We start from the raw sequence: 14,388 nt of genomic DNA, 5'->3' as shown, positions 1-14,388 counted from the left end.
CGTAAGTGGACAATAAACGTGATAAATTGATATTTTTTTCAAAAAATCGATGTTTTGGATACTGTTCTGCAGGTTTTCCACTACATGAATCACAAAACTAGATCTTTTTTCGACCCTTGGTCATAAAGTAAGACTTAGAACCTATGTATAGCGATATTCATGAACTCCATTATAATATTTTTAGCTTCTTTTAAGAAGTGCCTTAGAGTTTTAATGGGTTAATCAATTGAGTTTTTAGAATTTTCGCTAATACTTCGCAACTACTACTACTACTACAACTCTAAGGCACTTCTGAAAAGAAGCTAAAAATATTATAATGGAGTTCATGAATATCGCTTACATAGGTTCTAAGTCTTACTTTATGATCAAGGGTCGAAAAAAGTTCTAGTTTTGTGATTCATGTAGTGGAAAACCTCCAGAACAGTATCCAAAATATCGATTTTTTGAAAAAAATATCAATTTATCACGTTTATTGTCCACTTACGCTGACTAGGAGTTGTTTTTTGAAAAAAATGACTTAAAATTCGTGATCAGCGTCCTCAGAAACCCCAAGTAAAGTATTTTCAATGTTTATAAATCGGTTTAAAATCGTAAAACTTGATTTTAATGTCATTTTAATCAAATTTGAAGCAAATTTTCACTTTTCGCGATTTTCTGCCTTTTCATCGCCGTATGGTGGGTTGAAATTTTTGTAAAAAAAAATCAAAACATGTTTTTCGATGTATTTTTTCCCGTAGAATTTGATTCTGAAGTCAAAAAAATAAAATTTTTCTTTATTTTTTTTATTTAAAAAAACCATGAAAAAACCGTAAAAAATGAGGTTTTTCGATCAAAACCCCATAAAAAAGTAGCTGGACCCTACTTTTTTATTGCAAATTCGGATTCAGCGTCGAAAAATACATAAGAATATATAGGTCTGGTCAATTGCACAAACACTTTTGTTTTTTTTGTGGGCCTGTGTAATTATTGTACTTTATTATGCAATGTAGTAAATAAGCAGTTAGGACTGAGGTAGAGAAATTCATATAATATACATTTAATATAATAGAGTTGAATATATTGTTGAAAATCAAAAAATATAAAACATTCGAATGTTTGAAAAATTAATCATATAAATACATCATATTATGTTATCATGCAGATTTATTTGGCTTAAAATTTGATTATATTTTAATATTAACTGGAAAATTGAATAGAGTTGCAGCATTTTTGATACCTCAGGATTTTCTAGAGCAGAATATTTTTCAGGAAAAATTGACTTACTGTAGAATATGAATATGGTGTCTAACATTCTGCGTAAATAAAATATATTCAATGTCAGTGTTCTTGTATCTTTTTTCTTTTTTATATTTTGCAACTAATCCAGGCATTTTCCTTAACCGATGTTGTAATATTTTCATCTGAGCACAAGCGTGATTCATTAAACCAGCAAGTAGGCACTCCACTGACATATGTACCAGAGGTGTCGTGGTATGAGTAATAATTGTTTGAAAATATGATAGCCAAAAGAAAAGTGGTACTTTTAAATCAAAAGGTCGATAAATATTTAAAGATCTTATTCTTTCATCTCCTCGTGCAAGAATGGGTTCCATAATTATAGCAATGAAGGCTACAAAAAGCATGCTTGCGTATACTTTGAAGACTAATCTATGAAAAACAATTTTTTCACTTATTTTAATACATACTGTTGCACACACAAAAAAAAATTAATTTACCTTGAATGGCTGTCTGTTTTATTCTGTATAACAATTTCTTTTGAATCTCGAGGTTTGCATTGATCTTCTCCGAGCATTTTTAAAAGAAGAACAATTTTATTATGTTTGATTACAACACATAATGCATTGCACAGCGTACACGAAACAGAAGCTATAAAAAAAGAGAGTTCAAAAAAAGTCTGAGTTGGATCCTCAGAAAAATGTATCAAAAAGAAAAAAGATATGAGGTCCGAAATCATAAAACTAAATGGTAACAATGTCATAATACTATAGACTAATTTAAAAAATGAATTCCAATCATTTGAACGCCACATTCCGAGCATTTTAAGAGCAAATATTGGCAAAGGAATTATATGTTGAATGTCTCTTTTACGTTGCTTGTAATGATCAGGTATTTTCTTAATTTGTTTCATTTTTATTAAACTCGAATAAAAACTTTTAAAAGATTTCAGTTTCCTACAAGAAACAGAAAAGAACTAAACAACAAAACAACTCATTTCTCATTACGAAGCTTTTTGTCAAATTAACGCATGCATGATGTATTTATATACATAGAAAGTGATCAAGAATTAATGACGTTATGAAAGCCTTTAATTAAATTGTAGTTGACCTGGTTTCAGTCGATATTCTTAAATAAGTAGTTCAGAAATATAATATAAACTGGCAACTGCATCCAAAAGATAATCAATTGGTTTCAGTGGATTTTCTCAGAGCTTAAATATGGCTAAAATAAATCGTAGAAGTCCAGAAATTTGTAAACAATTTAAGGAAGCGTTTTGAAGTCCCTAGAAAATATATTTTCTGAATAATTTATATTTGAGAACACTTTTATATCACATTAGTAAATCTACTTTAGGACTTAAATATAGGGGTTTTTATTAATAAATCCTAAAATATTGAATACCAGACTACACTAGGCCAAGGGCGAACTATTACAACAACATGTATCTTGTCATCAATGACTTTCCCTAAAACCCTCAAAATTAACGGAAATGGTTTGATACGTCGAAAGATCTTATTATTTAACTCACATTCAGGTTCTGATAGCAGAACATGTAATTCTTTATCCGCGATAAAATTTCCGTTAGATTCTGTAAATGATGCGAAAATCCATAAATTTTTTTTATCGTATCATCATATTAGCCTTGATATGCTATTTAATTTTCGATATTGCACCGCACCTATGTTATGAACATAGAAAATCGATATTTTTTCATCTAAAATAAGCACCCAAATCAGTTAATAAAATATTTTAAAAAGCTTTAAACAATAAATTGAAGTTCGGATCGGTCTATCAACTTTTAATATATTGTTACTCCACAAATCTAATTCAATCCTTACATAATCTGAAATATTTATTTACGCTTTTAAATCTCCATTGATTCTTTCCATATGCAACACACAGGCATACTCGAGAGACTACAATAACTCTCTAGATCGCAGTACATATAAGCGATACAATTTTTTTGGATTTTGCTACTATTAATGTATCGTCTAAATAGGTTACTCAAAAGAATTCTTCCCTTCTTAATATTTGTACAACCGGTCTTCATATCTTTGTAAACTTACATGAAGCTGTACAGAAGCCAAACTGTAAGCAGTTGAATTCTTACAACTTCTTGTCAAACTCGAAAAGAAGAAATTTTCTCAATATTTCCGCAATAGGAACTAAAAATATGCATCCTTTAGTTGGATAGAGGATATATGACATTTTACTGTTATTAACCTGATTGCTGTTTTACAGTCTTCCAGCTTCAATTGGGAGGCTTGCATAAAACGAATTGAATTGTTTAAATTTCAAACAAACACTTTTTGCCCATTTAGGTTATCGGCCAAAAAATATGATGAAATAAATTTACCCTCCCGTGATTGACATTGTCTTATACTACCTTTTAATGAGATGCTTTACTACAAGTAAGCCGTTGAGACAGTCCATTCTATTATTCTAAATTATAATTTAATAATAAAGCTACGGGCGAATATTTATGTTGATACGTTCCTGAATCAAAAGTGCAGAGCCAGGTGGAGCTAAGGGATGATTCACGAAATCATTCGATGATACGATCGATTGCGCCCGCCTTCACCTAATAATTGGGGGTAGCGTGGGACCAATGCACTCTGTAAATTGATTGCGATACCGGTACCAAGTCTCTTTTTGCTCTTTGCTCTTTGTTTTTCTTTCCTTGAATTACCAGGACTTCTTACTCGAGGATCTACGAGGGGAAAGTCTCTTGATTTATATATCCACCTATCATTGAAGACAGAGTTTTAAGTGAGGAAGTTTCATTCAAGAAGGACGCTGCCCTCTAATTGCAAACGTCCGTAAACTAAACTATCCAAATTCATCAGAATTCGGATAGTTAGACGTAAGTTTTTGAGAATTTGTATTCTTTTTATAAATTATATTATGCATGATTGTAACGATTTTGCATTCTACGTTTATGTAGAGACCTCGTTGTGCATGTTTGCATTTTAGTGCGGGGACTTTACATTAATGAAAAAATAGTGTGCGCAACTTTTATTGTAACGACTTTACACGTTATCTTATGATGAAGAAACCTTGTTGTGCATGGTTGCGCTAGCTATTGAAATTTATATGGACATTTGACTTTGAATTTTTATAAAAATGGGACCAGAAAAGAATTCGTAACGACTTTGAAATTTATCATACGATAAAGAACTCGTTGTGCGAAGAAAGTTTTGGTTTCTTTTCTTTTAATATTGAAGGAGAATCCTATTTGATTAATTTTTAATACTTGTGTAATTACTTAAAAATATATTGAATTTATTGCATAAAGACGTAATCATCTCTCACTCGAGTGAATCCACAATCTATGATTTTTGTAGTTTTGTTTTAAAAATAAAATCTACCTATTTTTTTGTGGTAAAAATCATTTTCAAGTGTAATTGTAAAATTTTTAGGGCTAGTTTTAATATCCTATCAGTATTGGAATCAATGTATTTTGTTCGTTGCGATTTACTGGAAAGGAGAAAGTAAACGCAGAGTAAACGAATCTCTAGATCAAAATAAATATCTTTGAGACAAGTTTAAAATGTAACAGAATTATTACCAAAAATTAATACAATTTTTGGTATTTGTAAGATCACTTATTAAAATCAGCCAAGTGCAGTTATAAATTTCAGAATATCAATAAACACAAAACCAACCCCCGGTAAGCGAAAAGCAATAATGTTACACAGTGTTGAAATTCGGATTTTATGAAGTCGGATGTAATCGATCTATTCTTTTGAGTGACTTCTTCAATAAAATTAAATTTATAGCCCCTTATGTATTGGATAATAAAACTATCATCCGCCAACTGTTATCATCCTGAAAAGACTTTAGCTAACCAGATGATATGTTTACCTCTAATGACGACGATGTAAAGGTGTTTGTGATTTGTTTCGGTTGTTTTTTGAACCCGTCCCAGCGAGTCCTATAGTTGTTGTAACTCCAAATTGTTGTAACTCCAATAAAAGTTTAAAAAATCTAGCAAATATTGTTGGCTCCACCTTAACATCATTATTTCACTTCATGGTCAAATAAATTTTCTTTTAATAAAGGTGATAAACTATATAAATTATTTTTGGTCTAACATGTTCTCTACATGAGAAAAGCTGCATATTTTTTAATATTTCCATTATTTCTATGAAAAGACGCCTGTTATTGAAAGTGCTTCATTCTCATTCTATTCGAAGCAAATCTCCTCTCAGAAGACTATACTTGCCTATAATGATATACATTATAATTATAAAAATCTTACAAAACTTATCAAATAATTCACAATCTCACCTTTTAAAAATAGTAACTAGTTCAGAGTTATTCGTGTCTGTTATAAAAGATATGCAAGTAACGAGTTAGTCTCTATTCACACGTCAAAATAATTTTCTTACATTGCTTTTCAGCTTACTGCACGTATTCCACATTGCGCAAAAAAACGTTTTAATTTTCATTCTGCAAAATCCTACATCCAGAAAAAATAACCTGACTCTAATGGGACTGCATTTATTTTTTAACAGTTTGCTGAAGTCCATTAAAAGCCGAATATGATGCATTTCTTATCTGAAAAATAACCATTTTTGTCAGTATTCCATTTTATTTTTTGAATTTTCACAATTATGTTATTCATTTGTTATTATTATCTTAAAATAATCATGTATGTACAATATATACTTTGTTTTAATAAATAATCAATAGCTAATTGTTAATAGCTTGTTAAGGGCGTGTGACAGTCTGTCCTGTGCTAAAATAAGGTTCTAAAGCCCCGTTTTCAGTTGAATTCCTGATAAAAAATTTTAAAAATTGAGGGTGCGATTTTGTAAGCGCCTATACATTTTTTTAGAAAGGAGTTGCCTATATTCTTATAGGGGAACATGGGGAAAAATGACGATAGGGGCAAAAAGAAACAATGATTATATCTCCTCTGTGGTGCAAAGCCATCTACTGGAAACTTGGTATGACCTTCGTTTTGAGTCGTTCCCGAGATTTCCCACGTCACTTTGTTATAATTTTATTGTTATTTTTCAAGTTATGAGACGCATGAATCACATGCCCATGGATTTCATTCCCAGTTATGATGTTGACTGATCTTAAACTACACATTAGTGAAACAAATGTTTGTTTAATTAAATTCGCTTCAGAACCATTCCATTATGTACTTAATAGTCATTATTTTTCATCGATGCGTTTTTTATTGCGAGTATTATCGAAGTTTTTGGGAGAGAATGGGCAGGGGCAAAACGAAACATCGCACGAGATGCAGTATATTGTTTTTTATATAAAAAATGGACAACAAAATTGTTAAAACAAGTTCTTATAACTGCACTATTTTTTTCATTATTCTTTTTTAATTAATTTTTTTCGTAATACATTTTATTTTCTATTTAAAAATGTGTCCCGTTTCGCTCCGTGTCATGGGCAAAACGGGACAAAAACATGTTTAAAAAAATCAATAAAACGAAATAGCAATTAGAAACTAATAAGACATTTTTAGTTGATTCTGTAAAAAAGCATTGAGTGTATTCATGGAAGAATGGTAAACATGGGCATTTGTTTATAAGAATTGTTCAAAATAAATTTAAAGTCAATCAAAATGTTTGTCAAATTACTAAATATGACAACAAGGAGTGTTTGAAAATACATTTTCAATTTATTCCGCGAAAACAATGTCAAACTGTGTAATTGTTCAAAAAAATTGTTTAAATAATTAAATTTCCCTCATATTGTACGCAAACACCATTTATTTCAACAACTGATTATGGCAAATAACAAAAAAATTACTCTTGTCTTTAATTTGTTTACAACATCATGTAGTTATTATACTAGTTTAAAACCTATTTTATTAAATTTAAAAATCCACAAAAAAATAGAACACTCAAAAATTTGACTAAAAAATGTATTTGTCATTGAACACAACATTTTATTTGGCTGTCTATTTATTAGCTGTTGCTTGCTTAAGAAAAAGATATCAAAATTTGTTAAGGTTGAACTTTCGAACGATTTTTGTTAAAGAAATAGGCCGCATAACCAAAGTAAAAGCTTACTAGTTTCGTAGCGGTGCCTTAGCATGGGTAACAATTTATAACTTTTGTTTGAACTCATATACTTATATTTTAATTATACTAGTATTAGAACTTCATGAATCTACAACTTTTCTATCTCCATTTAAAATGCGCACGATTAAATTTTCTACAAAAATATGTACTTTCAAAATTCAAATTTTTTTTAAGTTCCCAGGGGTCAATGGCGTTCAATGAGAAAAATATTTAGGCAGATATAGAATCCGGCTCCTCAATTTACATTTATAAAATTATAAAACCTTTCGATATGAATCATGTAATTGGACAAGTGACACTCTAATACATAAAAAAAAACTCCTACGGGTACTTTATCTGATTTTAAGAATAGATTAATGGTAAAAATCCATGGAAAATTTAAAAAAATAAAGGATCATTCTAATGAAGTAGAAAGTAATGTGATACTTACAAAAATGAAATATGCAAGGTCGATTTTGATTACAGAACCTGCAGATGTTACAATTGGTTTTGATGTGCATATCATCATCGTGATGATATTATTTTTAGTGTCATTTCTAAGCAAAGCTCAATCCATTTCATATAATGTTAGTTTGATTAGAGTACTCTACAATAAAAAACTAAAAACTTACTATTTCATAGAAATAATTGCATAAATTTTGGGGATCAGTGTGATATTCTCCAAGTAAAAATGGCATACTACTATATCTGTTGGCACAACTTCAAGTAAAATATGAGAACTTCGGCAGACTAACCAATTTTTTATGTAATATGCATAATATATTTAAAGAATAATTAAGAATAAGTCATAATAACTAAAATTTAAAAGAAATAATTATATAATTAATTTACCTGAAACTAAGTTCGTTCCCATAAAAACAGAACAGGTAAAGTTGCACCATCATGCACATATTAAACAAAAGAGCATTGATCAAATTAAAACTAAATAAATTGTCTATTGCAATTTGATACTTGGTACATCTGCAAAAAGAAAAAGTTTTTTGTTATTGCAGTTACAAAAATTGTCGATTTCTATGCAAGTATTAAATAAGTAAAATCCCATAGAAAACAAATCAAGGCGCCAGTCATCATGGAAGCGTTTATTAGACTAAGCCCACAGGCAAGTCCTGCGGGATTACTTTGATCTTGAAGTTGGATCAACTTGATTTGCAGCAAAGTGGTACTCATATGATTCAAATGATGCAGATACAGTATCTAACTTTTTCCGTAGTTTATTAGACATAAACAGGCAGGTCGAAGAATTGCATTTTTGAAATTCCCTGATTTTTCCGTGATTCTTCACTGACTAGTTTTTAATTTTCTGTAACAATTAATATTAAAAAAAGTGGATTACTTTTCTATCACAAAAAAATGAGTTTTTATTCTAAAAGAAAGAAATTTTTACAAAGCAGTTAAATTTCCACCCAAAAATGATAACTTTTTAACAAAATATCTGAAATTTCATCAAAGTAATCAAATTGCCAACAAAATAGTAAAAATTTCAACCAAATTTTTGAAATGTCACTTTATCCCAAGACAGTTGAATTACCAAAGAAAAGCTCAATTTTCAGAAAAACAGATATTAGTTATTATTTTAAACAAACAAGTACGAATGTTCAACAAATTAGTTCACTCTTTAATCAAAGCGATGAATTTTCCAATAAAATTATGAATGTTCGATTAAAAAATGAATTGTTATGACAGTAATCTTACATTAAACCCAGTAGTTGAATTTTACAAGCGAAAAGATATATATATTCACAAAATGAACATTTTTTAATCAAGAAAGAAAAAGGTTCATCCAAACTGATGAACATTTAAGCCAAAATACGAATTTTCTCTAAAACAGTTGGATTTTGAACCCAAAAAAGTCAATTTTCAACCAAACATTACATTTTCATCAAAAAAGAAACAATTTTAACCATAAAGATTAGTTTTTTTATCAAAAAAGAAGAATATTCAATAAAAAAAGGTCAACTTGAAACCAAAAATGGAAAATTTACAATTTCAGTGAAAACAAGCAAAATAGTCCAAGTTTTAACCATAGATATAAATTTTCAACCAAAATTAAGAACGTGCAATTAAATTGTTTATCGAAAAAAGACCTACAGATTTTTCATAATTAATTTTTCCATAGGACGCATAGTTGTTTTATTCGTAAAAAATAACATTAAAAGTTAGAAATAAAAATTTGAAAAAAGACACAAGATACGAAAAAAAATAATGGACAAAGTGATTAAATGTTTAGAAAAAGGACACAAGTTGCAATATAGTGAATAACCAGCCCCGGCCTGAGGTACAGAAATTAATATACATCTAATATAATAAAGTTGAACACAATGTTGGAAACTTCACGTTTTATATTTATAATATTATATTCTTTTACAGATTTTTAATGCTTAAAATTCAATTATTTTCATATTCACTGAAGAATTAAATATAGTTACAGCATTTTTAAAACCTCAGGATTTACTGGGATATAATATATTTTAAGAAAAATATACTTACTGTAGAATATGAATATGGTGTTTAACATTCTCCGTAAATAAAATATATTCCACGTCATTGTGCTTATATTTTTTTTGTTTTTTACATTTTGCAACTAATCTAGGCGATGACATATGTACCACAGGTGTCGTGGGATGAGTAATAATTGTTTGAAAATATGATAGCCAAAAGTAAAGTGATACTTTTAAGTCAAAAGGTCGATAAATATTTAAAGATATTACTCTTTCATCTCCACTTGCAAGAATTGGTTCAAATATATATATAGCAATGAGGGTTATAAAAAGCACGCTTGCGTATACTTTGAAGACTAATATATGAAAAAAATTTTTTCATTTGTTTTAATACATAATGTTTCACACACAAAAAATATTAATTTTAATATTGGGTCGATGGAATGGCGGTGTTGATCTACTAGTCGTGATATGATATTTAGTTTTTTATTTAAATAATTTTTAAAAACAAACTAAGTACCATATCACGACTAGTAGATCAACACCGTCATTCCATCGGCCCAATATTATTACCTCACGCTAGTCAACAAAAAAGTTACATCTTCAAGAAAATATTAATTTTACCTTGAATAGCTCTCTGTTTTATTCTGTATAGAAATTTCTTGTGAATATTGAGGAATGCATTGATCTTCTACGAGCATTTTTAAAAGAAGAAGAATTTTCTCATGTTTAGTTACAACACCTGATGCCTTACACTACGGGACGAACACAGAAGCTATGTTAAAAAAAAAACTTTGAAAAAAGTCTGAGTTGCAGTCTCAGAAAAATGTTTAAAAAAGAATAGCGTTATGAGATCCAAAATCATAAATTTTAAGGGTAAGAATGTCACAATATTATAAAATAATTTGAAAAATGAACTCCAATCTTTTGAACGCCACATTCTGAGCATTTTGAGAGCAGACATTGGGAAAGTAATTATATGTTGAATGTCTCTTTCACGTTTTTATAATGATTAGGTTTCTCATTAATTAATTTCATTTCTACCCTGCTGGTATATAAACTTTTAAAAGATTTCAGTTCGCTTCAAGAAATTTAAGAGAACTAAATTACAAAACATGTTGTCTATCACAAATATACAATTCCCCTTCCATCATGATTATAATGAATACTTAGATAATTGCTTACAGCGTGCCTAATCTATTTACGTACATAGAAACGATCAAGAATTCATGTCATTAGTGCATCCTTTAATTCTTCTTTATTTTGTTTGTATTCTCTCGCTTTTACGGGTTAAAGCGTCTTTACATTACCATTATATGTATTCTTATAAACAAACCATATATACTATCTTATCGCCTATTTACTACATAAAATATCTCTTTCTCTCTCCATCATATTTTCCAACTTCTTCATCCATTCTTCCCCCTGACCATTTTCATTTAAAATCTACTTCACTCTCTCTTCTACGCTTTCCTCTTCACTTTCATCACCTGTACACATCTCTAAGAAACGCAATCACATTTTCTGCTCATATCTACACACTAAACATCTTCGCTTCTTCATTCATCCAAAACTTACTTACCCTTAAACCTTCACTTATTCTAAATCTCACCACTCTATATCACTATCTCTCTTTTTAAATCTTTTCAGCACTCTGGTTCCTCCTGCATCTTAACCATTCAGTACCAGCTGTTGTACATTGACTCTGAAATTAGCTATCATCTTTCCTCTCCTTGCCTTGTCTTCATCTCTTCCTCTATTTCCTGCCACTCTCTACCTCTCCCTTGCATACCACATTCAAATCTCATTTCATTTCTCTCCTCTTCCCATTTTGAACGTCCCATGTTACTCCTCCTCTTTTAACCATAACCTCCTCTACACACTCTTGTGCAATTCTACTTTTCTCTCTTCTTCTGAGTTTCTTTTCAAAATTCCAGGCTCTTTTTAGTTGCATGACAATCAGTTTCTCTCGTTGAAATTTCAAAAATTTCCACTCCATTGCCTAACACTAACCATACTAGCACATAGCACATCCACACTCTCATACTCCAGTCGTGATTGAACCTTCTTTTACGTATACCCCATACTTGTCCCATCACTTTTCTAGCTGATTTTATTCTGAATCACACTTGTAGCTCGCTTCCGCCTCTCATTTTAAATCAAAATCCTAGATAGCAACATTCCTCAACCAACTCTGCGAGCACACTTTAAATCTTCCATTCATATTCTACTCTATGTTTTCATTTCCGAAACACATAATCTTAGTTTTAATCACGTTCACTGTTAAGACTCTTTACTTTAATGTACTCTTCGAACACTTTCATCGCCAGATTCATTCCTCTTGCATCATCCGCTACTAGCAATACGTTGCCTGCATATGCTAGTGAATACATTTTTCCTGTTTCTTACGATGTCCCCCTTTTCCTTTCCTCTCTATCTTCTCCTCTAAATCTTCTAGAAGAACACTAAATAGAAGTGGACTCAACGGGCTCCCATGTCCGAGCCACATCCCCGGCTATAATTCCTTTCCTTTCTTTTCTCCTAACTTCACCCTTATCTTAGTCTCCACAAATATTTCTTTTATCCTCTATATTTAACCTTCGTCTACTCCTTCTCGACGTGAGTGTGGTACATCTATATTCGTTTAGCCGTTTGCCCTCTCCTTCTTTAATCAAGAGTACTACCAGCTCTGTCTTCTATTGATTCAAACCCTCCACATCTCTTTTTTTACCGTTAATCCTCCGTATTTCAGTGCTTCATTTTCCGAGCCATCCTCCCATGTGGCCTAGTTTCTTTTCAGCCTTGAAATCGCCTCCTTCGTCTCTTCTCTACTCATCTCATTTTCGCTCTCCTCATCGCCCGCTTCCGTTTTTTCTCCTTTCTCCCTTACCCTATTTTTCACACACCCTAAGAGACCCTTAAAATACGTCGTCCACTCTTCGATCTCGATTTCTTCATTTATTCCCTTCCTTTCCCCTCGCTCACTGTTTATCACTTTCCACACCCTTCCTCCCTTTACCGCTTTCTCCACCTCTTCCAAATAACCTTTTTCTCCTTTTTCATGAAAACATATACTCTAATCTTACAATCATTTTTTTTAAACGTCTTCTCAAGTGAACCCGGTTTTTCATCTTCAGTTATCTCTGGATGCTTTCTTGGAGCAACCTCAATAATATTATTACTATTATTCATTTATTATTTCCTACTGCCTCCTTCGCAAACGCAGTGTTAATGGTATCTTGTGAAACGTAGAAAGTATTTTTGACTATTATGTCCAACCTGCTACATCATTTTCATCCAAAGAGATAAAATCTTAACTATGACAGCTTTAAAAGGCTTTTTATATGTTATAAATAGCTCGTCCACAGATTTTCTAAAACGTCTTGTACGTTTCATATGTGTTTTGAAGGTAGACGCCAAATAAATATCTGGCTGATCAGTAAAAAAAGAAGTATCAAGCAGAGCTGTCAGTTTTTAATTTTCGAAGTTTTAATTCAGTCTAGGATTTTAATCTAAACAAAATCATCATTTTCAACTATGATTTTTACACAGATCTGAGGCAAATTCTAAGCCTGAGTCTAAGCCTTTGTGAGGTGGCCACAGCTTTTAAAACAACTAATTTTTTGTAAACAATTCGTTGTACAAGTTTTCATTCGACTATCGAACCCATATTATCTTTTAAATATTTCCACTACAATCTCAGATGCGTTTATTATTAATTATTGTTTGATGAGGATAATGAGCGAAGCATCATTATCATCGCTAACTCCGAAACTCATCGCTTTCAAAACGTTGCCAGCTAACCTCCCTATCTTCAGGAAATTATTAAGGGCCAGAAGATTTTCGTCCTGAAAGGACACATAAGTGAATCCACTTGAGGGCCCAAATAGAGAGGTCTTGCTACTATTAAATCCAAAAATAGTGGCATCTCAAGCTCTCAAACAGTAAATCGATATGTTATCTTTTATCTACTGGTGAACCACCAACCATGTGCCTTTTTTCATTGAAAATAAGTACCCAACCATTCAATGAAGAGTCTGATAAAAGCCGTAAATGATAAGCTGAAGTTTATATGGAGATATCTACTTTTAATATATTGTTACTCCATCAATCTAATTTAATTTTTACATCATCCAAAATATTAATCCTCGCTCTAAAATCCCCATTGATTTTTGCAATATTAAAAATAGTTAATGTTCCATTAACATTGTATAAATCTATCCATATTTAACACCCAGACATGATGAAATTTAAGCCCCGATACAATGGGTCAAGTCTCTTATATGAAACTTGGATTTGAATTCAAATTGCTTTGTCAATTTTTTATTATTTTGTTTCCAATCTTCTGGTAACTTTTCTATGAATCTTATGCTACAATAACTCTCTAGTTCGCAGTACATTTAAGCAATACAACTTTTTGGATTTTGCTACTAGTAAGATATTGTCTAAGTAACTTACTGATAAGAGGGCTTCCCTTCTTAATATTTGTACACCTGTGACGAACACGGTTATGATCTTTTGATTGCGTCCCTTCTCGCTGATAACGATGAGGATTGTATTTATAGCTTTTCTCATGCCGCACTACCAGTGAGACATTTGTGACATTGTGAGGCATTTGTTTCAAGTTAGATATTTCGGCGAATAGATTTTAGATCTATCAGAAAAACTAGATGTACAAT

At 30.9% G+C, this 14,388-nt stretch overlaps 1 protein-coding gene across 1 annotated transcript in view; it reads right to left on the bottom strand.

Moving 5' to 3' along the window:
• Window positions 1-5,707, bottom strand: part of LOC117182927 — an 11,218-nt gene extending 5,511 nt beyond the window's left edge. The window contains exon 1 of the mRNA XM_033376041.1: window positions 5,610-5,707. Within this exon, the coding sequence (XP_033231932.1) occupies window positions 5,610-5,669 (60 nt within the window). The 5' untranslated portion in view covers window positions 5,670-5,707. The remainder of the gene's footprint in view (window positions 1-5,609) is intronic.
• Window positions 5,708-14,388: the final 8,681 nt, after the last annotated feature.

Source organism: Belonocnema kinseyi, chromosome 2, assembly GCF_010883055.1.
Source record: "Belonocnema kinseyi isolate 2016_QV_RU_SX_M_011 chromosome 2, B_treatae_v1, whole genome shotgun sequence".
Classification (NCBI taxonomy): Eukaryota; Metazoa; Arthropoda; class Insecta; order Hymenoptera; family Cynipidae; genus Belonocnema; species Belonocnema kinseyi.
The sequence above is the reverse complement of the archived record's forward strand: the minus strand, read 5'-3'. Positions and strand labels throughout refer to the sequence as shown.